At 41.5% G+C, this 26,382-nt stretch overlaps 3 protein-coding genes across 8 annotated transcripts in view; all 3 read right to left on the bottom strand.

Annotated features, from left to right (window-relative positions):
* Positions 1–5,873, bottom strand: part of slit1a (slit homolog 1a (Drosophila)) — a 96,228-nt gene extending 90,355 nt beyond the window's left edge. For 4 of the 6 annotated variants that reach the window (XM_019864661.1, XM_019864663.1, XM_019864662.1 and 1 more), the window contains exon 1: positions 5,312–5,871. In XM_019864661.1, the coding sequence (XP_019720220.1) occupies positions 5,312–5,484 (173 nt within the window). In that variant the 5' untranslated portion in view covers positions 5,485–5,871. Of the gene's footprint in view, positions 1–5,311 lie in introns of all 6 variants that reach the window. The other 2 variants (XM_019864659.1, XM_019864660.1) reach the window with 2 other exon arrangements.
* A 2,841-nt stretch (positions 5,874–8,714) lies between these two features.
* LOC109512716 (rho GTPase-activating protein 19-like) lies at positions 8,715–14,996 on the bottom strand. Its single transcript, XM_019864656.1, has 11 exons — positions 14,894–14,996; positions 14,373–14,626; positions 13,293–13,373; positions 12,086–12,295; positions 11,771–11,997; positions 11,611–11,697; positions 11,433–11,498; positions 11,036–11,245; positions 10,857–10,952; positions 9,895–9,990; positions 8,715–9,735 (listed from the first exon to the last, which is right to left on the bottom strand). The coding sequence occupies exons 1-11, from the start codon at positions 14,947–14,949 to the stop codon at positions 9,703–9,705; spliced, it is 1,416 nt and encodes a 471-aa protein (XP_019720215.1). The 5' UTR covers positions 14,950–14,996; the 3' UTR covers positions 8,715–9,702.
* Positions 14,997–15,359: 363 nt separating this feature from the next.
* The window catches only part of abcc2 (ATP binding cassette subfamily C member 2), a 14,368-nt gene continuing 3,345 nt past the window's right edge, over positions 15,360–26,382 (bottom strand). The window contains exons 4-32 of the mRNA XM_019864654.1: positions 26,179–26,316; positions 25,962–26,084; positions 25,816–25,871; positions 24,844–25,090; positions 24,526–24,710; positions 24,184–24,361; positions 23,006–23,260; positions 22,809–22,874; positions 22,118–22,255; positions 21,881–22,027; positions 21,716–21,800; positions 21,569–21,635; positions 21,347–21,473; positions 20,414–20,590; positions 20,012–20,179; positions 19,574–19,763; positions 19,178–19,313; positions 19,001–19,103; positions 18,689–18,908; positions 18,446–18,600; positions 18,186–18,341; positions 17,750–17,949; positions 17,540–17,666; positions 17,352–17,453; positions 16,723–16,866; positions 16,472–16,630; positions 16,232–16,398; positions 15,745–15,939; positions 15,360–15,668 (exon numbers count right to left, since the gene is read on the bottom strand). Coding sequence (XP_019720213.1) covers positions 15,539–15,668; positions 15,745–15,939; positions 16,232–16,398; positions 16,472–16,630; positions 16,723–16,866; positions 17,352–17,453; positions 17,540–17,666; positions 17,750–17,949; positions 18,186–18,341; positions 18,446–18,600; positions 18,689–18,908; positions 19,001–19,103; positions 19,178–19,313; positions 19,574–19,763; positions 20,012–20,179; positions 20,414–20,590; positions 21,347–21,473; positions 21,569–21,635; positions 21,716–21,800; positions 21,881–22,027; positions 22,118–22,255; positions 22,809–22,874; positions 23,006–23,260; positions 24,184–24,361; positions 24,526–24,710; positions 24,844–25,090; positions 25,816–25,871; positions 25,962–26,084; positions 26,179–26,316 — 4,341 coding nt within the window. The 3' untranslated portion in view covers positions 15,360–15,538. The remainder of the gene's footprint in view (positions 15,669–15,744; positions 15,940–16,231; positions 16,399–16,471; positions 16,631–16,722; positions 16,867–17,351; positions 17,454–17,539; positions 17,667–17,749; positions 17,950–18,185; positions 18,342–18,445; positions 18,601–18,688; positions 18,909–19,000; positions 19,104–19,177; positions 19,314–19,573; positions 19,764–20,011; positions 20,180–20,413; positions 20,591–21,346; positions 21,474–21,568; positions 21,636–21,715; positions 21,801–21,880; positions 22,028–22,117; positions 22,256–22,808; positions 22,875–23,005; positions 23,261–24,183; positions 24,362–24,525; positions 24,711–24,843; positions 25,091–25,815; positions 25,872–25,961; positions 26,085–26,178; positions 26,317–26,382) is intronic.

Below are 26,382 nucleotides of genomic sequence, written 5' to 3'. Positions count from 1 at the left end.
ACACACACACACACACACACACACACACACACACACACACACACACACACACACACACACACACACACACACACACACACACACACACACACACACACACAGTTCACAAGTCAGGTGTTGCCATCCAAGCATTTATTTGACTGGGCCGCCGACACGCCAGCTAAAACACTGGGCAAAATGAAGACAGTTTCATGTATGAGACACTTCTCCAAGCAAAAATAACAGAGAGATTGAGGACAGGAAGCGCAGGACGGAAAAGTAGAGCACAGACACGTTTTGCTCAAACAGAGATAACTTATGACACTGTCAGGCCAACGCAAATCAAACATCTGTTCGAGTGCATGTCGCCGCCGCCGCAACAGACTGGGACAGGAACACACAGTGCGCTGCAGTGGAGGCCCAGACTGAGGGGTCTTTCATGCTTCATACTGTATCTGCTGCTGTTGTGCGCTGACCATGTATGAATGTGCGCTCTGAAACGCATCATGTATCTTGTGCGCGTTGAAAACATCTGCTCAGTCACATCTGTCACATTATGTTCCCGCCACTCTCTAATGAGTAGAAACATGAAGTCTTAACGGCACTCGGCGGTGCACAGGCCTCCACCAAGGCTGAACAGTCCCAATTTGGATCAGAGCCAATGTGTTTGCCCTCACTGGTACCCATAGCCTGGATTATCTGTTTATTGAGAAGTGCTCCTAAAGAAGTCAAGGAAAATGTTGACATCAATTTGTAATGGGCTCAAACGCACTGCATTCATCAGCAATGCAATGTTAAAATCAAGTTCTGTCGAACAGCGATCAAAACAAGGGTAACTACTTGGTAAAATGAAACTTATTACTCTGACCACCAGTCAGTTTAAAAACAAGAACAAAATAAAAAAACAATTAGGATAATTTCCCTTTACTTCATGCCAAAATGTTGAATAGGTTCAATAAATGAACAAACAAACCGAAAATTGCAATTTTATAATGTAACCAGTTTGTCCTTGGCCCATGCAGTGCTCACTGGCAAAGTCTCATGAAAATATTTGCTGTTTTTTTTTTTTGCATGCTCCTGCAACCAAACAGAAACTTCTCAACCAGGATGGCACTTTGTAGAGCTCAGGCCTAGAACAACTCTGAATAATCCAAATTTGGATCAACATCTCATAGGCACCCCAATGAACGTAATTTCCCATTCAAAACTACTTCAGTGCACATTGAGCAATTAGTGGAAAAATATGACAATTCAGATACCAAGAGTGTAAAAGAAAGGGTAAATATAATACTTAATACTTGGCCCACACCTCACCCATTGGCAAACTTTCACAGATGTCATTTTTGCAGAATTAAAAAATACAAGCAAATGAAAATGAAGCAACTTTTGACAGGTAACTGCCATGGCCAGTCAATCTTAGATCTCCACCAAGGTGTTTTTGTTGAAGGTCATTGCCGTATTTTTCTGACTTTAATATGCTTTAATTTTCTCAAAAATTGACAGTGCGCTTTATGTATGGCTGGCGACTTGAAGTTGAATAAAGTTTGACTCATTTCCAACTCACTGACTCTTTCACAATAACACATGATTGACTGGCAATCATGCAAGGAGGGTACACAGCCCCAATTCCACTGGCTCCAGCTCCCCTGGATACCCTGAACAGGATCAGAGCTCTAGAAAATGGATTAGTGAATAGATACTTTTATTTTAATGACAATTTCTGGGTAAAAGCAGTAATGGCTCTCCTATAATAAATTCCCTCATGCAGGAATAAAGAGCACATGACAGCAGTCGTCTGTTGCGCGGCACCTTTACATTAACTGAGTTCAGATCTTCCTTTGTATATGGAATGCTGTGTAATTGCCTCTCTGAAACTCGATCACATCAAAAAGCATCTCGATGAGCGTGAAATGCGGATTATGCAGGCGTATCAAGGATGGCAGGAGAGCGTTCAACAAAGTGCAGTCGAATTCCGCCGTCCATCCCTCGTCACTCACAAGCACCGCCGCCAGGATGCGACCGCTCAGCCGGCAAGGTTAACAAGAAAGACAGAATTTCTGGGAGATGAAAGATGATCTGAGTGGATGCACTAAATCGGATTTCATGGTCGGCTAAGATTTGGACTTGCATATAGAGTGATCATGCGCACATGCGCACACCTTGAAATTGAATTACATTGACAAACCTGTGCATGTTTCGGTAGACCAAACACTACAAATGATCCCCATCCAGAATTTATAACCGCTTGTGAGACCTCACATTTTTGTCCCTGAAAGTCCATACAATGTGACTTTTAAAACTGATTCATGGCTTTGACACACATAAATGCCTTTGGCGGGATGATTCCTCTCAAGCGTGCAATCAGAAATATAGTGTAGCTGTGTCAGGAGAGCAGGCTAGTGGGTCAAGGGTGAGTTTAGAAGCACAGCAGCCGCCTTTGATGTTTGGCAGTGCATTTGAACATGTAACATGCTTTTTGTAGAGGTATGTGGCTCGGGGAAAAAAAGAGACGATAACAACTGGGTGAAGTCTTAACATCAACATATTCAACAAATACTAGAGAACATCTCCTTGAAATACTAGACTTAAATTAGACAGAGATGAGTTGAACTGACATTTGTCGGTTCATCCGCCAGTGCATTGAAACAAAGTCTGAATGAGCTTTCTTTCTGATGTTTTCGCTCACATGCTGCTGCTGAGGAGCGAACCCGAAACCATAACGTTGGGAGTAAATGGCTTGAGCCAAAATGCCCCCTGGGAGCATGCAGTGGTTCTTAAACTCTTTAGGTGCAGGGACTGCTTTTTCCTGTTCAGGGTGATGGAAAAGCTGGCGCCTATCTCAGCTACCAGAGGACGAAAGTCTGATAACCTGGACTGGCATTGGCGTCACACCAAAGTGTAACCCACTACACTACCGATGGCTCGCCCCTTCTGATAAAAAACTGAATGGGCCCGTCAGTGACCGCCGGTGAGCGTATTTTGGGTTTTGCACTTTCTCTTCTTGTGGCTCCGCAGTCACCTTTTCAGTGATTACCAGCTCGAGTGAGTGCATCAATTTGTCTCTCAAGCATCCTCTCATCATGCGCTGCCTCTCAGCCTGTGTGTCTCTTTATCCTTTTACATCATGCTCTTTCAACTTTCGCCGTTGCCAGGTAGCGAGGCGGTTGTTTTCAGCCTTGTTGGGGTAAATTATGGATCAGGTGGCTGGCGAGCTGTCAGTTGAAGCAGCGATGCCAAAAACACTGCAGGCATTCCCTGGCACATACACACATATTTTCCAGCTACAGCGTCACCCACTCCGCCCCCCCAAAAGAAGTTACTCATTTACCTTATGCACATATGCAGAAGTTTGACAAATAAAAAAAGAACACACATGGAGCACAGAGGAGATTCTGGAGACATTTGTCAAAAGGCTGGCTTTTGCAATTAAAAGAAGGGCACACCGTGGTTAATAGCCACACTCCTCCCCCTCTGCAAATCAACTCATTCACGCAGATGAGGCACACGCGTTTGACAGCCGGGCTGAACAGGAGGAAAAGCTGCAAGAGAGAAATGGGCTGTGTTTGGATCAATATCTGCCGAAATAATCAGGTGGCAAAGTATTGAACAAGAGATATTTTTAAGGATTATTTCAAAGAAGATGGGGTTGCCTGGATGAGAGGCAAAGAATGAGGAAGCGGCAGCATTAAAAAAGATGAGGAGAGGGAATAAGGGGGAGTGGTCCTGTGGTGGTTTTAGCATGGGGAGCCTCACAGTGTCATTACTGTGTCTCCCGGCTGAGGAGCTCAGGGGTCAGAACTGATCCAAACCCACACTGACAAGTGCAAATGGGATTCTGCTGTCTGTGGCGACACCCTCGGCGCACACATCCCACTGCCTAAACACACACACAGACACACACACACACACCTCTCAAAAACCCTCCCCCTTCTTGAACACACCCACACCATTTCCCAAACGCATCAGTCTGTATACACGATCGCGAACACAATCCACAAAGCTTTTTAGTCATCTCTGCTGTACTTTCCAAGACTAATTCAGCATAGCCACTGAAGTGAGGCGAGTTATGTTTTTGCTATTTCACGCCTAATACATTTAAAACAAGTTGAGGCTGACATTTTTTGTTGAACTAACTTCTAAGATTTTGATGCAGGATTGCAAAACAAGGATTCCGCACATGGCATGGTAAATTTAGGCATATGTACAAGACAATCGTGTGGTTGCAGGTCAACTGTGTTGACCTGAACATTGTACCTTGATTTATCACCTCATACACTGTAAGAGTCCGCAGAAAAGGATGGTCCCTGATTCTAAAATAGTAGCCACTGTGGGTCAGCTGTATTGTGGGGGTAAACATTACTCACACACAGATAAATAAATAGAAATACATATGATGTGTACAGTTAAGGAGAGACACATGAATACACAGACAACTTAAAAAAAAACTCTTGAGTAATAGGGGCAATGAATATTTACAAGCATTCATGTGAGAGGAAAACCACAAAATGACCATGTTTCCTTGCTGCCTCAGCCTGCGTGCTAACAGCACGGACACATTCAGACTGTCAGGCAAAAAAAAAAAAAAAAAAAAGGGTGTTCTTAGAAATTAAAGATGAAAAGCATTAAATATGCAGCCATTTCCCACTGTGCCGGCGCTGGCTCTGACACAGGCTCTCTCTCCTCCGTTCTTGCCAGAGCATCTTTAATTCAAGACTGATATTCTAAAAGCTGAAATAGAACAATCTATTTGCCCTCACACTCTTTACTTCTGATTTAGTGATGAATATTTCAGGGGAGTGTGTCATGAAAAACACGACGGAACCCCACTCTGGCAGCCGGTGCATGTCTGCTTCATCTCCCTCTCCCCCATCCTCCATCAGTTTTACAAGACAGCTACAAGATCCTGGTGGAAGACTCACTTAAGGAGCAGATTTGCTTAATTTTCTAGATGATTTAACAATTTGTGGAGTGAGTGTTCAGCACCATGCCTGGGAGAAAGGCGGACGGGTTGGGGGGGTTAGTAGAGCGGAGACCCAGAGTGGGGGATGAAGTGAAAAGGAGCTAAGTGGGGAATCAAAATATGAACTCCAAATCTTGAACTCTATTTCTTCAACTTTAAAAGTTGGATTTGTGTAAGTCAATTACGTTTGAGTAAATAGTTGCTACACGAAAAGCACACATCCGCTCAGTCCCTCTCGCCTATTTACACCTGAATGGAATGCCAGTGTCTGACACACAGCTTGACAAGCACGGCTATTGTTCTCAATCTTTGGAGTGACATCAAGCATGCTACCACAGCAGGGAATAGGCAAAGCGGGCAGGTGGTACTCACAGCCTCTCGGTGTTGCGTGGGATATTCCTCGGCATGGTCCTGAGCCCCAGTCCGTGGCAGTCGACTGTGGTGCCGCTGCAGGTACACAAGGCAGGGCAGGCACCCGCGCTGGCTGTCAGCAGGGCGCAGAGCATCCCGGCCCAGACGCACATCTCCAACGTGCCAAAAAACATCCTTTTGCCTAGCTTTGTCAACACCGTCCCAGCCTGACTTATTTCTTCCTGTCCGCCTTCTAAGGAATCCTGCTTAAAATTTGGAAAAAAAAAATGTATATATGTTCAGCCAATATAAATAAAACCAATATAATTTCCTGTGAGAAGTTTAGAAAGACAAATCCCTTTTTGTTTGTTTGGGTCTTGTACTTCTCGTTTTGAGTTTGGTATCCCCCTCAAAAAGCAGTTCTCTTGCTCTTATTGTCTCCTTGCAAACTCTTCTCCTGCCTTGGCTGTGTGGAGTGGCTGTGGTGTGCACACGTCTCCTCCTCACTCAGTCCCACTCCGCTCTGCTTGCCTAAAGAGAGGAAACAGGAGGAAAGAGCAGAATGAAAAAAAAAGTCTTTCTCTCGCTCTCTCTCTCTCTCCGACACACACACTCACACCAGTCATCCATCACAAGGATCTACAAATAGCAGACCCCCACGACTCCACCCCTACCCCTCCTCACACAGTATACACCCCCCCAATCAGAACCCTGCCTGAACTCCCTCTCATTCTCAAGATCCCTCTTTCATTCCCTGGATTCTATTCACCATCCACATCTACTCCACATATCTTTATCTTTTAATTCCCACCCACTCCACTCCTTCCTTTCTCCCAGGTTGCCTCCAGGCGTACCCCCAAGAGAGCGGCACCTAACCTGCATAACCCCTGCCTGAAGGGCTGTGCATGGGGAGCTTGAGCTTTGTGTGTGGCTGTAAATGTGTACATGGAACAAAGATGAATCCAGCAGGGATGAGCGGAATCAACACCTCGGCCCCTCAGAGGCAAAAAAAAAAAAAAGACGTGTGGTCAAGTGTAGCCATATGTGCAAATAGTCATATGAGCGATAGCGTCATATAAACACATGAGTGGTACCGACACATTTTGAAAAAGTCATACCTGCACGGCCAATGGGATTTATGTGGATGTAAATTGGCATGACACTCGTCTCTCAACGGCAGTAACTGTTCCTAAAGTGGATTGAGAATATTATTTCAGATAAGCAGCATTTGTCGACCATCATTGGCCATACATTGCATTTCACATTTCTTTCAAGCAAAAGAGTGACATTTACTTTGAACGGCTCATAACGACTATTCTATCTTTATATCGATTTGCATTTTGAGGAACGCTACATGTGGATTTGGGCTGGGAATGTCTCATTACTGGGAGCTGTTGACAGACGCTCACACAGAAATGCTCACGCTTCACAGTAATGTCTGTGTGTCAAATTGCTACCATGAAGAAAAAAAAAAAGAACATTTGGGAGGGAAAGTAAGAGGAAACAATTCCAAAACAACTTTGCTTGAGGCTTGTGTAGGACACTCTGTACACTAATATCTCTGTTTCGTCTAGGCGGCCAAAATGTAAGTGAAAGCACACTTGGAAACTCTTTCACGACAATTTTGCAGCCACTTCCAATAAGGGCTTTGCGCAGACGACGACTGTTTATTTGACATATCAAGTTGAGTCATAGAATATTGGCATAATGCCATTTTGAACATGACCAGACATGAGTCCTGACTGCTGCCAGTCAACTTTGGGCAACAAACTTCGCTTTCTAACAATTGTTCAGTGTTTATTGACTTAAATAACCTCTGTTTAACTTATAGTAACCTGTAAACAAATAACACAGCTGTTTTTATTCAGTGCTGTGCTTATAGTTCACCTCAGGACACTTAGATTCCACAGAGGGATTTTGCTGCAGGGTGTATCCCTCCTAACATAAACACGGCCCAAAGAATCTCATTCATTGGTTGAAACATGAAAAAAAAAAAAAGGAAGAAACATTGGGAGAAAAGCACATGTGCACATGCAGGTGTACTTATGGATACTTTGGGAGAAGGGTGGTCCATCTGTCTCAGTAAAAGTGTCGGCACGGTGTAGATCTTCCCTAATTAAAGAGGAGACAGTGATGTTTAGTGGTAATGGGGGGGTGGGGGATATGTCGCTCCACTTCGGGAATGCACACAAAACACAACAGGAATTATTCTGGTGCTCTCAAAGCAGTGGGAGGACATGTCTGTTATTTATAATTAGACTAGAAAAGGGATAATACTGAGTACAAAACAGGAGACCTGTCTTAATTAACTTACAGGACAAATGGATAAAACAATTCATAGTAAAGAACAATGAGAACATTAGTGCAGTTGCAGAAAACACATTTCTGCCTTTCTTTCATTCCGAAATGCATTACAAAAAAAGGGTGTCTCTACTTTCAAGTCAGAAATGAATTTAGTAGCTGATTTTTTTATTTTAGGGTACCCATAAAAACACAAAGAGCCTGTGTTTTAACCAGGATTCTAAAACTATGCAATCATATCATCTCACTATTTACCTTGTGGCCCTGTTCAAGGTTGTATTTACACAAACCTAAACAGGATGGTTTTGAATACACAGCAGAGACACACACCTGACACTGACATATAGATATCAGTTTGTTCGACTCATTTACAAGCTGATTTTGAAAGATCGCTCACTGAAACCCGATTACGGCAAAACAATAGAATAGTGTTGCCATTATGGACACGCCCCCTTATATATTTACACAGCATGAGAAAGTCGTGCCATTCTCACCAGTATTTACAACATATACTTACAATACCAAACATGCATTGACATGGATCCCATAATGACACACTGAGACATTCCTACTGCATCCACCCACACACCTTCAACTAATTTATTACAAACTGAAAAGGCCTTTGGTAACAGTTAAAGGTCAAGCTTTTTTTGCACCCCTATCATTATTTCTATTTGCTGCTCATGGGTTTGAGGTTGGCATTTATTTCAATTTCTTTGGATTTTATTTGACGTTCTCTGTGCCGTATTAAGTCATCACCGTCTCCTCGTGAGTCTTATTGACTGCAGGGGATGCACCGGTTCACAAATATATTCTATGGATGCTTGCTGTAGTAGAAAGGAGATCATTTAGAGCTCGCAGTGGAAAGACAATGGTTGTACAAATTTAAATGAGTATACGACTTGCTTTTTTTTTTTGTCAAAGATGATACATGTAAGGTTTTTAAGATACGTTGGGACTTATATTAAAAACAAATATCTTCATTTTTCTTCTAAAACCAATCCAAAATTCAAAATTCAATTGACTGCAACCTATCCATTTGCAACTTAGTACCGCCATCTGTTGGCCATGGTAATAATTGAAAGCACTTGCTTTAAATGGAAAAAACAACTAAGAAACAGAATATGGTTTGAAGTCTTTTAAAAAGGCCTTTGTTGGGTTTCACAGTAGCATCAATATCACCAGTCAACACAGTCCATTTAGGTGACTTTGCCACATCAGGCTTGTATTGTAACAATTTGGCAGAGTGGCCTTGGAACTGGAAGAAACCACAACTGATGAGAACTTTTCACAAGAGTGGCTCAAAACCCTCACAGAAAGCACCCCACTAAGAAAGTAAAGGACTTCATTTGCCCTCAACCAGCAATACAAAAAGTGTAAAAAGTCTTTCACAACTAATACAGTACGCAGAAAGACAAAAACTATGCAGAGCTGAAAGAAAGCAGAACTGACTTGGAAAAGGTCAAATGTACTCAAAAGAGCACAAACACACATTTGAGGGACAGTAGTATACCCGGAAAAAATATATATAAAACAAAAACATAACAGCAATGAATTCCCAAAGAGAGAAATATATCATCTCTAGAAAGTGTCCTTTGGACATTGGATTCTAAATTAACATCATTTAAACATACTCCGCTTAAATTAAATTATAGCACATTCTGATGTTTGGGAGACCTAAAAAAGGAAATTGCACACATTTTGTGTAGAATAGAAATTGCAAAATTGTAACATAGTAAGTAACTTAAGAAATTCACTTTAAGGCACGTCTCTGGTCTTCTCAACTCAACATTTCTGTGAAATGGTCCCAGTCAATGAATAAAAAATATGTTTTGGATAAAAAAAAAAAACACAAACAAACAAAATAAACAACAATAATAACAAAATTAAACATCAATTGCCATGCATTCACGTGTTTTTTTTTTTAAACACATTTCCTGAAGAAAATGGTTACGCGGCGGCTGACTGAAACAGAGCATAGCACCCTCACTGCTCAGATCATCAACAAACTCTGCATTTTCTCCGAAAAATACGCAGAAATAAAATTTGGCTCTTTGACACATATTCAGTCCTTAAGTTAAAGAGGGCTGGAAAGGCATCCACCTTCACAGCTAGATGGGAAGTTTCCTCACTTGGAGTACAGCCTAAAAGGGAATTAAGAGAGAAAGGGAAGACACGATTTGACCTCCACAATGTATTACTGAGATAAGAAGAACAAGAAATCATGTTGGTGTTGGCTATATCCTTGTCAGCTGAACCTAATAACAGTCATTCTGGAGATAAGGATCATAGTAGGGACTCACCCCTCCACTGCTGTTATCATCTGAGCAGCTGTCTGATGCCCTATGCACTTTGCCATTTGGCTTGCCTGATGATATTTGGCTTCCCAACACTTTCTTCTGTTTAGACAAACAAAATCATCACTCGAAGCTATGCAATAATTCCTATGAGAAACTAAATATTATCGTGTTTGAGTGCTTCAAAAATGTGCTTGTTGTCACCAAACTACAAACTTTTGATTTAGTCGTTGGCACTGTCTAGTTAAGGAATTGATGGATTGTCAAACCAATAACTACTTTTGAAAATTGATTGTTTCGATACTTTTTCAAATTTAAAATTGTCCTAATGCTCCAAGATTCAGCTCTCAATATTAAGTGTCAGATTTCTTTAGTCTTCAATGAAAATGGATTGATTATCTTTGTGTTGGAAAAAAAACCCAAAAACGTTTGCTTTTACTCAACATTTTGCCTATTTTTAGACCAAACGAGTAACTGAATCACAGTTTACATTTATTTATATTTTCTACACAGTCAATCTGAAGCAATGTCACGTTTTTGAATAAATGGATGGAAATTCACACATTTTGTTTGATTCACTGATTAATAATCAACAGATGAATTGATTCTTGAAATAATCGTTAGCTGCAGCCTGAGAGGATATTAACCCAGTGGCTTAGCTTGATTTTACTATCCTTTGTTTGTTTGTGGCTTTTTTTTAGCCATGCAGAGACAGTCAGTTACAGTTACATTGCACAAACTGAAAAACACTCTTAAGAAAATAATTTTTTACATACAAAACCTGAATATGTAAACAGTATACAGTAGTCGAAAGAGTATCAGCTTTTTAAAAATCTTGCCAAGAATAGAGTCTGTCGCAGCCAGCAGCGGGCGCATTCAATTTTTAAAAAATAAAATCATTAAATTAAGAGATTTTTTTTCTCCATGGTCAACAGAGTTGGCACTGTGTACAATTAATGTCAACACACCTTAATAATTCCACCCAAAGAGCGGGATCGCCAGTGCTTCCTGCTGAATGGTGAGCTGGGATCCGGTGAGGGTGTCACCAAAGGCTGCTTCTCAAACTAAACACACACCAACACGGCACATTCGCCTGTTCAGTTGCAAGAGGCGCCTTATCGCATCGATACCTGTATTTCACACTGACCTGCCTGATGAGTTTCTTCTTTTTGGCAGACTCGGGCATGTTGTTGACTTGGTGGTAAAGTTCTCGCAGAGCTGATTCGGTGTATGTCCCAGTATCCGTCAACTTTTTCGAGCTGTTGCCACTAATCTTTCTTGTGCAAGGGGAAACAATGGATGCAGGCTGTGGCACAGCCGGCGGCTCTTTGGTCCCCGAGACTAACATCAGGTCATCCTAGAGTAAGCAGGTACATTTCAGACTGTTTCAGTTGCAGTCATTCAAATAAAATCAGTGTCTATCTCGAGCTCAACTACACAATGAAACCCTCCAATCACAACTAGAAGGAACACGTGGAAAAGAAATTCAATTCAATGAAAAAATGTGTTACAGTTAAAAACTTTAAAAATAAAATAAAAAATACCTTTGATTGAAGAGTTTTGGATCCAGTGAAGTATATACGTGCATATTCTTTGATAGATGGCGGGGCCTTCAATGAAAGAACAGCAAATGTAAATAGAATAATTGTGGTTGAAGTTACAGCCCCAATGTCCCACTAAAGAGGGGACATATAGTCAAAGCTTTTTTTTGTGCTAGTTTACCTTGAACAGCTTTTGAGAGTGCCTAATGAGAAATGCTATGCCATTGTTTAGCTTCTCAATGTCTTCCTGAAGATCGCATGCCATCACCTACAAAATAAGACAAACTAGTCAGGAAATACTGGGTTTCAGGCGATCTGAAAGAAAAGTAAGTGATCCGCACATTTTTGGGCCAGATAATCTGTGGCGCAAACATGGTTGCAAGATTGATAGCGGACATCTTGTTGACACGTTGGTTGCGCGCGGTGTGATAGAGGAGGTCCAACAGGAGCTTCAGCAGACTGCGGTTGGCTGGTGGCAGCAGCATGAAAATCAACTGATAGGCTTCCACCTGCCGCTCCTTGTCTGGAGTTTTAGTTTTATCTCCTTTCTCATCAAAGAGAGTCAGCTCTGTGGATGTTAAAAATGTTGTGTGATATAGAAGCTCCAAAAAAAAAAAAAAAAAGTACTATTTTGTTTTGAGTCATGAAATGGGCACCTCCAATTTTGAGGTGGGCATGATAGTGTTTGTGCATTAGCAGGGGCTCAGGCAACTCTCCCAGGTAGGCTTTGAGCAGCGAGGCGGCATCGTTGGGGTGGAAGTCTCCCGTCTCGAGATCTATTTCTGCCCCGGCATTTAGCATCTCCCTCAGCGCGGCCTGTCGGAGGCTGTGGCCCGGCACGCGGAACAGCCCCTCAATGTGAAGATCTGAGAGAAAGCCCAGATGGAGGAGAAAACATGATGTCAGTGTGTAGACACAGTGACAGACAGAGCGAATGAAATGGAAAGAAAGAGAGCGAGTGCGCCAAGGCGAAGTGCTTTGTAATGAATAATTGACTCGAGCATTTGGACGCAGTGTCCACTTTTTGTGCAAATACGTCATTGGCTTTCCAGAAATAAATCGAGAAGACGTCATGCTAATTCAAGGCTAGCAGGCAGCAGGAAGGTTCTCACAAAATTTGAAAGGCACAGGATGACTAAGCAATTTGAGTGTTCTTGACATTTTCATGAAAAGAATGCATCTACATCAGTATAAGTGCCACAGTGTCATATATTTGGTAACCTAGGACATGAGCAATCCTTTAATGAGCAGTCTTTTTTTTGTTTTTACATTTGAAAAATCTGAAGCATCACTAAACATCACAAAAGTACTGTTCTGTATAGACACTGAGATAATAACCAATCAGTGTAGTCCCAAATAAACTTGTGTCTGTTGAGTTGAACACAAAGCTATTATTCTAGTGTATAAATGACAGAAGGTGAATACACGGGTTAAGTGTACATTCTGTCATCAAATGGGAAAGCATTTAATTGGTCAACCTACCTGTAATACATCTATGGCATGGACAGATAAGCTTTGTTATTTGAAGAAGCTCAGCATTTTCTCACCTATTAAGTGAAATTGGTCTCTCAGAGCTCACTTATTTCACTCAGCTCACTGATGTACTGTCGCGTGATGGTAGATGTTCAATTGCAAAAAAGAGTTGTAAAATCCAATACATTCTCCCTAGTCTCCCAGGGAATTTGTTGTCAAAGCCTCAACTGAAAAGTCATATGATCAGTCTGTACTATAAATAAACACCCTCTAACCCAATGTGTTCCTTCTTACTGGGGATACATGCAAATATGGTCACATCACATCATAAAAAGCCTCAAGGAAAAGTGCCCTAATATGAAGTGATTGAGTATGTAAAATAACACTTACTTTTGCTCAGGTACTCAATCAGCTGATAGATCTGCGCTATTCCTTCTTCAGTCAAGGGTGCACCAAAAATTACACCTTTCTCTGGAGGGGGACAAAATGTCATCAACATACACGAAAGGTTTCAACATTCTAAGATTCCTAACTTCATCAAGGTACAAAGGGAGAGCCGTTTCAATGCGGTCGCTCGCGTCCCACAAATTATTGGCGGAATAAATTTATTTCCTGCACCTAAGTAATACAGTATATTTTTTGCCTCTTCCTCTGACAAAGCACAAACCCCCTTTCAAATACGGGATACAAGCTGTCGGTATGTTTCGTGTGCAAAGTCACGGTGATGACAAGACGGGTTGAGGTCCTTCTCACAATCTCTCATGTGGCTCGCTGAGGTCACCATGAAAAGGGGGGCGGGGGCAAGGGACGGTTGTGCTGCTACAGTTTGCTCTTCGGATGTTAGTAAAATGTCAATGATTGTGCAATTTTGATTAAAGTCTAAGTGAGGTTGAGAGTGACCTAAGATTAACAGGTACACACATTGGACTATCAGCCCATATTGACCTCAAGTATTGTTGCGAATTAATGAATTTGCTATAATGATAAAACATGTTTTCACTGATCTTGTCATAAATGTTGTCATTTTGTATGGAGAGAGACACAACAAAAGAATGCGAGCTCTATTAGGCCATAGTCTGTGGCATAAATATGATAAGCACTTTTACTGGTTAAATGGTCTGCATATTTTGTTGTTGTTGTTGTTGCTTTAATTTTTATAACTTTCTTTTAATTTTACTGTTTTCTAAATAAAATCTGCATCCTATAAATATGGATTAAAGATAAGAGAAAATTGCCATTCATGTCATTACATTTTAAGGAAACAACGATGCCATATTATATTATCGGTCTGTGAAATTTTGTCTATGCCACACAACACTATAGACATAAAAAAAATTTTTAAAAAAATCTAATTAGTTTCAGACTGTATTTTTGCATTGCAAAACTGCACTTACAGGGGCTGAATAACAAGAAGAGTGAAATTTAAACAACATGAAATTAGCATATGGATTTCGTCTTTTTTTAAATCACCTTTTCGTCTCAGGAAGTTGAAGGAGCGGAGGAAGCCAGTCGAGGATGGCATCCTGGGCTCACAGTCCCCTGTGAGCTCAGCAAACTCTTCTCCTGGGAGGTCGATGAGTCGTGTGAGGTGTGCCAGGACCAGATCTGTGAAGGTCTGTGGATGTTCATGTTTCAGCCTCTCGACAAAGAAGTCCGGATTGAAGATGACCGGCTGGCATATGTTTGATGTTTCCATGCTTGTAAACACACAGCCTCTTGTCTCCCTGTGTGGAAAAATACAAACACATTCAAGTAAAATTGCGCAAACTCGCAGTTAATTGCTCAAGATTTGTTCAAACAGTTACAGTTTTGTGCGTAAAGCAGCATCATAAATTAAGAATGCTACGTAGCCTTACTAGCTCACAGCACCGAGTACCGAGAATTCAAAACGGTCGGATACGACGCAATTACTTTATATCCCCACTTAAGCAAAAATACGTAAAACTTGACCATTTGTCTTTTTGGAGAAACTTTCGTTTTACAGCCGGTACCTTCTTTTTAGCTCGTGTGTACTTTGTTGAGTACAATCAACAGCCGCCATCTTCATTTTGAATCTTCCGCTGTTTTGGTTTTAGTTCCGCCCCTTGTTTTCTGAGAGGAAACAATAAAATGACGTCAGATAAGGTGCCGTTGATTGGATAGGCTGAGTTTTGGGCAAAAGGCGGGGTAAAACGTCAAATCGCAGATTTCATAACAGAATCGTCTTTCTTGGCCTAGTACGTTAAAAAAAAAAAAAAAAAAGGACGAATTTGTCTCCGGTCGTATGAGCCGGAGTAGTTTTGGAATAACAAGCCGAACTAGTAAACTAGTGATCGCAATAGCAAATAACTATACTGTAACAAGAACAACATTTACCAACACATTAAAAAATATTCCAAATACTGTACACGTAGGCTAACAAGTTAAAGTGAAAATTTTACATCTGGCAAGATTTCATGTAAAACAACCAAGCAGGAGTTGAGAAAACACATTTATTCATATTTATTTTCTGTATACAGTGTATATAGAATTATTTACATGTATGATTGTGTTTATGATGAATACAAAAACGTTTCTGTCAATGTACAGTACAACATTAAAAAAAATGAAACTTCAAAGCAAATTTAAGCAATCTTTTCTTTTAAAATACATTCACATCAAAGACTTGTAATTTCTGCTTGTGTTATCCCAGCATCCTTTGCCATGGCATAGAAATGACCTTGTTTTTCAAGCAGATTATTTGGCGAATCAAACTCCACTATCCTACCAGCATCGAGCACCATCACCCTGTGGACAAGGAAACAGTAATGAGCCGCATACTTCTGGGCCACATGCAGCATAAGCAAAGTTTAAAAGAACCAACCTGGAACTGTCCATGATGCTGTGCAGGCGGTGTGCGATGGTGAGAACGGTACAGTGTGCAAACTCTTTCCTGATGGTCGTTTGGATCAGGTTGTCTGTCTCCAGGTCCACAGCTGCGGTGGCCTCATCCAGGATTAATATGCGAGATTTCCTGAGCAATGCGCGGGCCAGACACAGCAGCTGCCGTTGTCCAACACTGAGTGTGTTGAGGTGTGGCACACAAACAAATGTACGTTAGTAATATTGTCAAAGTCTAGCTTGTAGGCACACTCGTAGCATTGGGATCCAAGGATAACTAGAGGGTGTTGCTCAAACTAAGATTAATGATTCAATTCGGACATTCATTCATTAATACAGTAAAGCCTCTGAAATTGGAAAGTCAACCACACTCAACATGACTAAAATTGTGTGCCACCTGAGCAAATAGTACACAGTTGAACTGTGCTAGAATGTGTATTCAAAAGGACATGCACTTAGCCAATACCCACCTCAGGTTTTCTCCTCCTTCTGCAACCTCATGCTGCAATCCCTCCGGAAGCCCTGCCACAAACTCCTTAAGATGGGAGAGCTCCAGCACTTTCCAGAGGTCCTCATCACTGGATCTATCAAAGGGATCCAGGTTCATCCTCAAGGTTCCGGAAAACAACACTGGATCCTGCACAGGGTCGAAGGAATCAGTGCTCTGTATCTGGAGCCATTTTATAGTGTCATCTTGGGATTGTGTGTACCTGTGGTATGATAGTGAGGTTGTTTCTTAGGTCATGTAGACCTATTTTGGAAATATCAACACCGTCTATGAGGATACGACCCTCAGCAGCTTCGATGATTCGGAACAAACAGTTGGTCAAACTGGATTTCCCGGCTCCTGTGCGGCCCACAATTCCAATCTGAATGCGAAGAAAGCTTTGAGTAAATACAGTGTGATAAAATACATAAATCCAGATGTAGATTATGTTCAAAATTAAATCCACGAGCAAACCTTCTCAGTGGAGCTAATATCACAGGAGATGCCGTGCAGCACCAGATCCAAACCGGGTCGATAACGGACCTTGTAGTTTTCAAACTGCAGTCTTCCTGCATCAGGCCACTCCTTTGCTGGCCGAGTGTCAGTTACCCATTGGGCCTATGGTTATAGAAATATCACATTAAATGATATATGTACAGGGTGGAGGGATTTATTTGTATGCATTTTCTAATAATATCAAACAATGCTCCCGGTTTATTACAACTGAAGGCAAGTGAAACTAAAATGAATGTTTAAAAAAATCCATCTTAATACTCATTAATTCTTGTGTACTACATGCTGTCCACACTTTTATTCATCAGCAAAACCCATGCAATATAAAAAATAAATAAATAAAATAAAAAGGTGAAGGGTTAAGTCGCTAAGTCCACACTGAGTGTCCAGACAACGAATGCCACTGTGTACTACACTACATGATGGAGTAGAAAAATATAGTGGTCAGATTATGTTACATTATATACTGCTGACTCACCTTTTTTTAAAATTTCAAATAAGCAAAACCTACATTTCCGGCAACAACAGTTTCAATCAATAAAGTGTGGGATATTGTCAGTGTCTGCTAAAGTGCTTTTATGTTGACATACCTCATTTTCAATGATGCTGTATTCACTCACTCTCTCCACAGCGACAATATTGGTCTCCAGCTCTGACGTCATCCGAACAAGCCAGTTCAGGGTTTGGGTTACCTACAATTCCCGCATCAGAAACAAGTCACATCACAACTGCTTGGTCCCATCACCACCACCGACACCATCATCAAAGCGTGACTTACATTGAGGGAGTAGGATATGGAAAGGCCAACCATGCCGCTGTCCAGACTATCTCTGGAAATAACCGCAAGCAGAGCAGCAAAAAACACCACCAGATTCCCTACAAACTCCAAACGAATTGCCAACCATCTGTCCAGGGAACAAACATGAAAAAGGGCCTCTCCATTTAATGACACCCATCAGTGGAAAAATGAGTCATTTCGCTCTCTGACCTGTTTGACACTATCCACGGGTAGACGGTCTTTAGGTTTTCATCCATGGTGGCTTCATTGTGCTGGAGGAACCTTTCTTGATGGCCGTACGCTCTTATCACAGACAGGCCTGACACAGTCTCGCCAAAGTGGGAATAAATGGGAGAGCGAGACACTGAGTCGAGCCGGCGTAGCTGCCTTGATGTTGCAACATAGAAGCGCTGGATAAAGGTGTCAAGAGATTTAAAAAAAAAAAAAAAAGTTGACAAACAGAAAACACAAATCCAAATTTGACATTATTTCAGAAACCATATTACTGTACATCTTTCACTAAAATAAAATACATACAAATCATGGCATGAAAGCATGCTCGTGATGCTTAAAAGGATGCAGTTAAAGTCTTTGTAGAAGTTTGAATTATTACAGTAACCTGTTTCTGCACATTTGCTCTTCTCACCTGGACAAAGAAGTAAATCACCGCCAGGGGAATGATGACAATGGTGAAGAAGGGAGTGGTCAGACAGATAACAAAAAGGGTCCCCAGAACCCCCAACAGACATAAGATCCAAGAGCGGAAGGATTGTGGGATGGCCTCATCTATTGTAAATATATCCTATTGGACAAACATAGAGGAAATGTGGATATACTCTAAGAGAGGAAACATTAAGACCACCATTTTTAACTCGGTGGATCCTACAAGTTTAGAATCGGCCTGACCTTTGCAAAGCGGTTGACAACCCTCCCAATGGGCGTGGTGTCAAAGAAAAGCATTGGCGCACGTAGTATGTTGTCGAGCAGCCTTGAATGCAGGATTCGAGATGCTGCAACGGAGGCATTGGCGAGAAGAAGAGTACCAAGGAACACAAAGAAGCCTGCCAAGAAGAGAATTTCATATATTTGTAAAATACTGCATCATGAAACAACCAATTCAAAACAATCCATTGTACTTGTCACGGTTACCCTGAATCACTCCCAGAGCGCCAAAGACTCCCACCCTGGTGTCTCTCTTTTCTGCAGGGTATGTCATGTTGTAGTACCTCGCTGCATCATTTGTCCAGTCACTGAGCCAGATATTCTGGCCAATGAATGCAATGTTCTGGATGAAGTACACCAGGAAGACTGCGGCAGTATATCCCCAGCCCATGGACCGCAGGTACTGGAGGTAGACTGAAAATTTTACCTGGAGATTAAAGAGAGGCATTTAGATATACATAATGCCATTTCTTGCTGTATTTGGGTGACTGAATTGATTTGAAAAAGAATTGAGACTACCTGTCCTGTTTCCATAGCTTCCTTCTCGATTAGCCTTTGGCCTTTGTTTATTTCTTCGACATTTCCAGATTTCCTCTTGGAGCCGTTTCTTGCCGCTCTAAAACTACAATGGAACAAAGCAGTCTCACATACACAATCATGTATTTTGTCATCCACTTCTCCATTGTCATCCTATACCTGCTGTTGCGCTGGCTGCGGCGGATGCTGTTCCCCCTTTTTAGAGTTGCAGTGACAGTGTCTTCTAATGGGGAGTCAGGTTGGGTGTCATCTCCCTCTGGGACCAGGTCCTCATCAGCAACACCAAGGCCATGCTCTGTGGAAGAAGCACACGTTATTTTACAATGCATAAAATGGTCATTTGTTGTTCTTTTTGGCCTTTAACAATGGATATGTGTTAAAAATCCTTTCACTTTTAAGACTTTCATGACATTTAATTATTAAAATTAGTAAAACATATTAAGTGAATTGATTTTTTCATATGGAGAGACAATGATAGGACGTAACTAAAACAGTTTAGAATTTAGCTAAGGCAGGCAGACTATACTTTACATTGTGACAGAAAGATTGAATTACCTGACTCAGACTTGTCGGGATTTTTATTATTCTGCTCTTTGGCGTACGTGTCCAGAAATTCGGAAAAGGCGCCTTTGCTAGCACGCAGACTGTTGTAAGATCCAACTTCAGAAACCACTCCGTCGACCAGGACTACAATTTCATCCACATGAGGCAGGAAGCTCACTCCATGAGTCACTAGAATACGTGTCTACATAAACAAAAACATACACAGGGTTTCAGGAGTTGATTCATCGTAAAAACTAGAACAATGCCTATACAGTATAAACAATTGGAATGGCTTTCAATCCACAATCTCTGGTTGAACATAACAGTACAACACTTTTCGTTGTCATTAATTAAAAAAAAATAATAATAAAAAAATAACCGCAAAGTGAATACGTCAATCCACACAGATGACAAATGACAGTTGTTTTGGCAAAAGATGCATGCACAGACCTTGTCTTTAAGTATTCCCTTAGGTCCAATCACTTTTTCAAAAAGGTGCTTCCCCACGTGAGAGTCCACAGCAGACAAAGGGTCATCCAGCAGATAAATGTCAGCCTGACTGTACGCTGCCCTGGCCAAGCTCACACGCTGTTTCTGACCACCAGACAGGTTGATGCCCTATTACAAAACAAAGAAAGAACAATAGAACAAACCAATGCACAATCAAACACATTTTTAAAAGTCACTTTTTAATGTGACGCCATACTGCGTTTTGGTGTGCTTTGTCAATCTAAAAGGCTCCATAAACAACACACACATCAAATGTGTCCACATGACATGCCCAAACACAGAGCAAAAAGCACAATAAATATCTTTTTTTTTTTTTTTTTTTTCGTGACTCGAACTTCTTACTTTCTCCCCAATCTCAGTCATGTCACTCCCAGGGAGAAGCTCTAGATCCGGAGCCAGGGCACAGGCCTGGATCACTTCTTGATATCGCTTCTCCTCAAGGGGAGAGCCAAACATGATGTTATCCCTCAGGGTGGCATTTTGGATCCATGCTTGCTGTGGTACAAAGGCAAGTGAACCCTGGAAAAGAATGAATGGTTCAGTTTACTTAAAAATATCTGATTCCATTGTTTATGTCCTCCTCTCAAAGTTTTTTTTTTCCTCACAATTTCATGTTACCGGTAAATATGAAAGGACTTAAAAGTCGGCCTGTACGGAGGTACACAGTACAGTACTGTATTGCCGTGCAACGCAACAGGTAGCAGTGCTTTAAGAATTTGTTCAAAATGGCACACAAGGATAAAAACACAACTAGGTCTGCAGACTTTAGATGTGACTTGCAAATAATATGGTCATTCAATAATAATACAATAAGGTTGATTTAAATAATAATTAATCAAAACGGAAACCTACACGTTCTATTCCATAATGACGCTATTATGGAATAGAACGTGTAGGTTTCCTTTTACACTCATATTTCACATTTATTGTACGTGCAGTGCAATTAATCATGATGACATGCCATTCTGACTTATGTTAAAACATGAGTAGTATTAAACTGTAACATTTTAAAGACAGATTAAGAATACTGCAATCAGCCACCCTGGCCGGTGACTCATTTTCCTGGGTCCGAATTTTGGTTCCATGACTGCAATCAATGATATTTTGGAGTTTACCTACGGGTAGCTGGAAATGTTAGCGATACAGTGTGCATCTTTTAAGTTATACCATCATTTGTTTCTTCATTTGTTGTTTCAGATCAAAAAAAGAGATGAACTAAATTTAGCGGAACTACAATAATAACCAATTTTACAAACAAAAAACAGAAGACGTCACCTGAATGTTAATGAAGCCTTTGGTGCTATGCATTTCTCCCAGAATGGATGACATCAGAGAGGACTTGCCCGAGCCGACAGCTCCCACGACTGCGACCAGCCGACCCGGCTTGATGTCCAAATTGACGCTGGGATTTAAACACAAGACGAGAACGTTCATTCAAAACTACAGCAGTGAGGCATTATGGGTGTGTTGTGAATGTGTTTATTGCAGAATTTATACTTTTTAAGTTGGGGCTCGCCATCTTTTTCCCATGAAAAGGAACCATTGCAAACATTAACAGCAGAACCTAGAAGACACAGGGGGTAGATTCATTGTACCTATGCCAAGAAGAAGGCTATACTGTTTCTCAGAAACGCATGAACATACTGAAGCTGGGGTCATGGCGCACGACATCACTTTCAAGGTCTTCACCTCCCAAAAACTTTTCAAGACGCTTTCTGGACACCGTTGTCTACATTGCAAAAAGACAAAATGAGCCTTTTAGGACAGACGCGTTATGTCTGAATGCGTCATATCACTTTGTGTCCTTACTTGCACAATAGCAGCGATGAGCATGGGCAGCATGGCCAGAGGGAATCGAAGGATGTTGAAGAGAGAGATGGCAGTGAACGCCTTCTCGGCGGTCAACACATTGTCTGAGCTGACGACTACAAACACAGCAAAGGTGGCCAAAGACACCTGGAACACAGACAGACAGTGTGTAAAAAGCTGACACAAACAATATTCTTTTTTCCCTCTGCTCATATGTGGCACATGGACAGGACTGACCAGAGCTGGAGCACAGCTGAAAATGAATGTGGAGACAGATGTGAGGTAAGCAAACTTCTTCATGACGTTGAGTTCTTGGCCTCTGATTCCTTGAACCTGAGCTTGGAAGGATGGCTCCCATGCATACAGCTTCAGAATCTAACAGGAGAACAATGAGGAAATTAATAAGTAGGCCAGATGTGGAGAGCATCTCAGGATATATTTACAATCATCAATGTTTGTTTGTGGCATGGCAATTTTTTTTTTTCAGAAATCTAACAACAATCGAAATGGCTTTGAGTGAAGAAAGATTTCCTACCAACTTAAGTACACAGAAAATGTTGTGGTCACACAAAAGAAGGTCCTCCGGGTTAAGAGTCTCTCAAGCTCAGAAGGTTTTGATCGAAGGATGTACCTATTGTTTTTCGATTTCCTGTTTTATTTTGGATGCTTATTTTTCCTTGTTAGAATGTCTTCCTGCCGTTGGCCAGCTTCCTTAACTTTGTGTTTTTTCTGTCTCTTAAAATACATAGAGTACCCCCAGTGTGTACTTACGTCCCTCGTGTAGAAAAATGTCTTTACCTCACTACCCTGACGGTTTTTTGCTCGTCAATGATCACCTCATTGAGTGCCGTAGCTGAGAGGTAGTGATCATAAAAGTTTTGCCACTGATTGTAAGTTCATGAATTCAGTGAAGACAGAAGAAGCTCACCTTCATCCCGTTGAGTATTTCATTCATGATTTTCAGTCTCTTGTCTTTGAATTTCATGTTCTCAATCTGAAAGGAGATGATGTAAATCAGAGAGGAAAGTATGTACCGGTAAAGAAGGTAGAAAAACCCCTAAGCAAAATATGAAGTACGTCTGTAAAAATGTGCCATGTTATGACATTTCTGCATGCGTTTATGACCTGGAATTTTCTAGCCTTGGTGGCCAGCAGTCCATTAATTGGCACCATGAGAATCATGACCAAAAGTCCAGCCAACACTGAAGGTCCGAGCTCTTGCCAAAGGAACACGATGGACAGGGCGATCTGCAGGGGGCAGGACCATAGCAGGTGGATGAAGTTCGTCACGTCATTGAAGCGCTGGGCATCAGCAGACATCAGGTTCACCGTTTCGCCGACCGTGGACTCTTTACGAGTGTCATTCGAGACCACCAGTGCCTTGAAGAAATCATGCACATAATCATATCATGGCTGTAACACATTAAACAGAACAAAATGTACACGACTCAAAAATAAATTAGAGCTATTCGATTTTCAGAAACTTTAGAACACACAGAAAATGTACAACAACCTTTACAAGTGAATTAAATTTGACTTTTGAATGCACGTGTCCAACTATCCAGTGTTTCAGTACGAGCTGACTGGCAAAGTTGGCAAAATGTGTTAAGAGGGATCATGACTGGAAGAATAAATTTCAACTCTCCTTATGATAATGCGATTCATATTTTGACATCACAAGACCCAGATGACACCTAATAACTGATATTGACATCCTGCCATTGGGAGGTGTCAAACAGGATGTGGAAGCGACCACTGCAGAAAGTCACGTGTCAGACGCTGCCAGTGGACCAACACTCCACATTGAGTGGCCAGCCATCCAAGAAGGGAAACACTGCCCTCTGCTGGCACCTTGAAAACCTCATCTCAGGTATTTTACACGAGGCTAGAGGCTTTTATGGCTAAGATATTTTCTCTTTTAGCGGAGCTGCTGTCTTGAAATCCACCCTTGGCTCTCGAACTATCATGACCCAGCTATGTTCACTTTTTGCATCAAACCCACTCGCTCCTTTGTAACCTACAAATATCCTGCTGAGTAACATGTACAGTAGTGATTTATTGATATGCCACTATGACCCAGAACGTGCACTGAAATGAGGGGGGGGGAGTGTGACTGCGCGAGAAGAAATGGATAAGAGAGGGAATGTCACATCACTGGTTCGGCAAAATTTTGAGTTTATTGTGAGATTTTCATTCCCTGGTATTTTGGTTTCATTCTGAAATTTCATCTGAAAGCCAAGGACCCCGAGCTTTGTAAATTGTGTACCGGCATGCTTTCTCGTGGACTCTATTTAGTTTTTTACCTTTTTGTAAACGGCAGCCATGATAGCAGTCCGGACCTTCATTCCCAGCACGAAGCAGCGCTGGAAATACTGCTGCAGGAAGAGAGACTGCAGAAGGGCCACCACCAGAAGCAACACCGCGTATAGATAACCTTCCCATGCATAACTACTTTTGTCTTGAGTGAAAGTGATCATCAACCTGGGAAGACACAGAGGCAAGGTGAGGCTGAATCACACTGACGCAAAATAATAAACAATCTAGTCAAAGTTACTTCCAAAATAACAATAAAAATAACTTCAGGTATGTGATCAGTAACAGTCATTCGGAAATGCTCATAATCATTCTGCTCAAATTTGACTTACTTTAGCAGCTGAGGACTGACAAAAGAGAGAAGGTCCTGTAGAAGTTTGAAGAAGGCCGACTCAAACAAAATCCCTTTAAATGTCTTGTAGATGGTGGGTATGAGCCATGAGGTGGGATAGTTTTCTTCTTCCTTCTTTTTCTTGCTTTTCTTTGCTTTTTCGTCTTCTTTCTTGCCTCTAGCCTCCTGAAGAAAAAGAATGGGAGCACAGACTCATAAAACAATGAATACGGCTGCATGCACAGAATCAATACATGAAATCAATTTGCAGTGCAAGAAACATCGAGAGCGTCGGAGTACTTTGTATGATTTTTCTCACCATCATCAACACATCCTGACTAATGCCTTTCCCCAGGCCGCTGGAGAGTCCATTTTGAAATGTTTCATTATGGGGTTGCTTGTTTTGTTTTTTGGCCAGCTTTTTCTGGTAGCGCTGCCGAGCTGCGGCAAACTCTGTCTGCATGTAGTACTGGAAGTGCTGGCTGATGTAACCCGTGGCGTCCTCCTCATTCAAGGCCCACATGTCCTCCTGAACCAGGGGTTGCCGGTACCCTTTTATCGCCATACTGAGGAGTGCAAGGCAGGATGAGTTTGTGTTCATTAAGGACAGTAATGTGCAAAGGTCTTGGGTCACCAGCTTTCGTGTTTGAATAGCCTTTCAATTTGAATCAGGTGTGTTGGAAGAGGGAAAAATGTAAAACATGCAGGATACAGGTCCTTTTGTCGCCTGTGAATTAGAGTGAAGGGGCAGGGGGACTGGTGTCTTTTTGAGCTCAGGCAATATTTTTTCATGTGGAATAATGCAGCCGGCGATTAACCGAGGCACTTAGTAGTTGAGCGGCAGGGGTAAAATATGCCATCTGTTTGAGGTTTGACACTTATTTCTTCAAGTGGATGACATAAAGATTAATTGAGGCACATGTCTATTAGAGTTAAATGGGTAAAAAGGATGCGTTTGTTTGAGGTGTGACATTGTCCACCTGGCAACTTATTGAGGCATGGTATTATTAGATCAAAGAAGAGGAAAGTGTGGTGTCTATTTGAGATATTTATTTTTTACGTGGGCCACATTCCGCAATTAATTAAGGCACAGAGTGGTTATCATGCAGTCTCAGGCCTTTCTTAACTGTATTCTTTTTTTTTGTGTGTTTTATTACTGTAATCTGATAAATAGAGAAATAATTAGCAACATATGTGATCAATAGAGAAGTGTTAAAAAACACATCATGGTAGCCTTGGACGTTTGCACATTAAAGTATCATAATATTTGTTCTTGGTTATGCAGGATTACCTATTAAACCAGTTGAAAGTGATTCTGTTCAAAAATGGTGCACCTGCCTCTGGATTCTGTCAAGGAAAGATAAAGGTTGGGAATGTGTAGGGTAAAAAAAAAAAGAAAAAAAGATGGGAAATATAAACACTTCACCAATCATATACCTTTTTCACAACCTCCCTGGCATCTGGAGAGATGTCCGCCAAACCTGAGAGGATGAGGGCTATCACTTCCAGGCCAAATGAAATGCACAAAAGGCAGAATCGGGGGAGGTCAACAATCTCTCCCTGGTGGCCAATATGGAATTTAAAAACAGGGTTTGACCAACAACGACAGGGCTGAGTGATGACTGGTTGGTTGCACTGTCAATTCAATTCTTACCTGTCTGAGTGCCGCTCGTATGACGGTCTGCAGAGGGAAAACATCACAGAAAGCCGCGAGGAGCCAAAAAATGAAAAGGGTGGCAGAATCTATTGATCCACTTCGTCTTAACCCTTCTTGGCACAGCAGGACCATGACCTAAAAAAAAAAAAAAAAAAAAAAAAAAAAGGGGGACAAAAATGAAACACCAAACCTTTCCTCAAA

This window comes from Hippocampus comes, unplaced genomic scaffold (genome assembly GCF_001891065.2).
Source record: "Hippocampus comes isolate QL1 unplaced genomic scaffold, H_comes_QL1_v1.1 scaffold108, whole genome shotgun sequence".
Lineage (NCBI taxonomy): Eukaryota > Metazoa > Chordata > Actinopteri > Syngnathiformes > Syngnathidae > Hippocampus > Hippocampus comes.
This window is presented reverse-complemented; position numbering and strand designations above follow the sequence as displayed.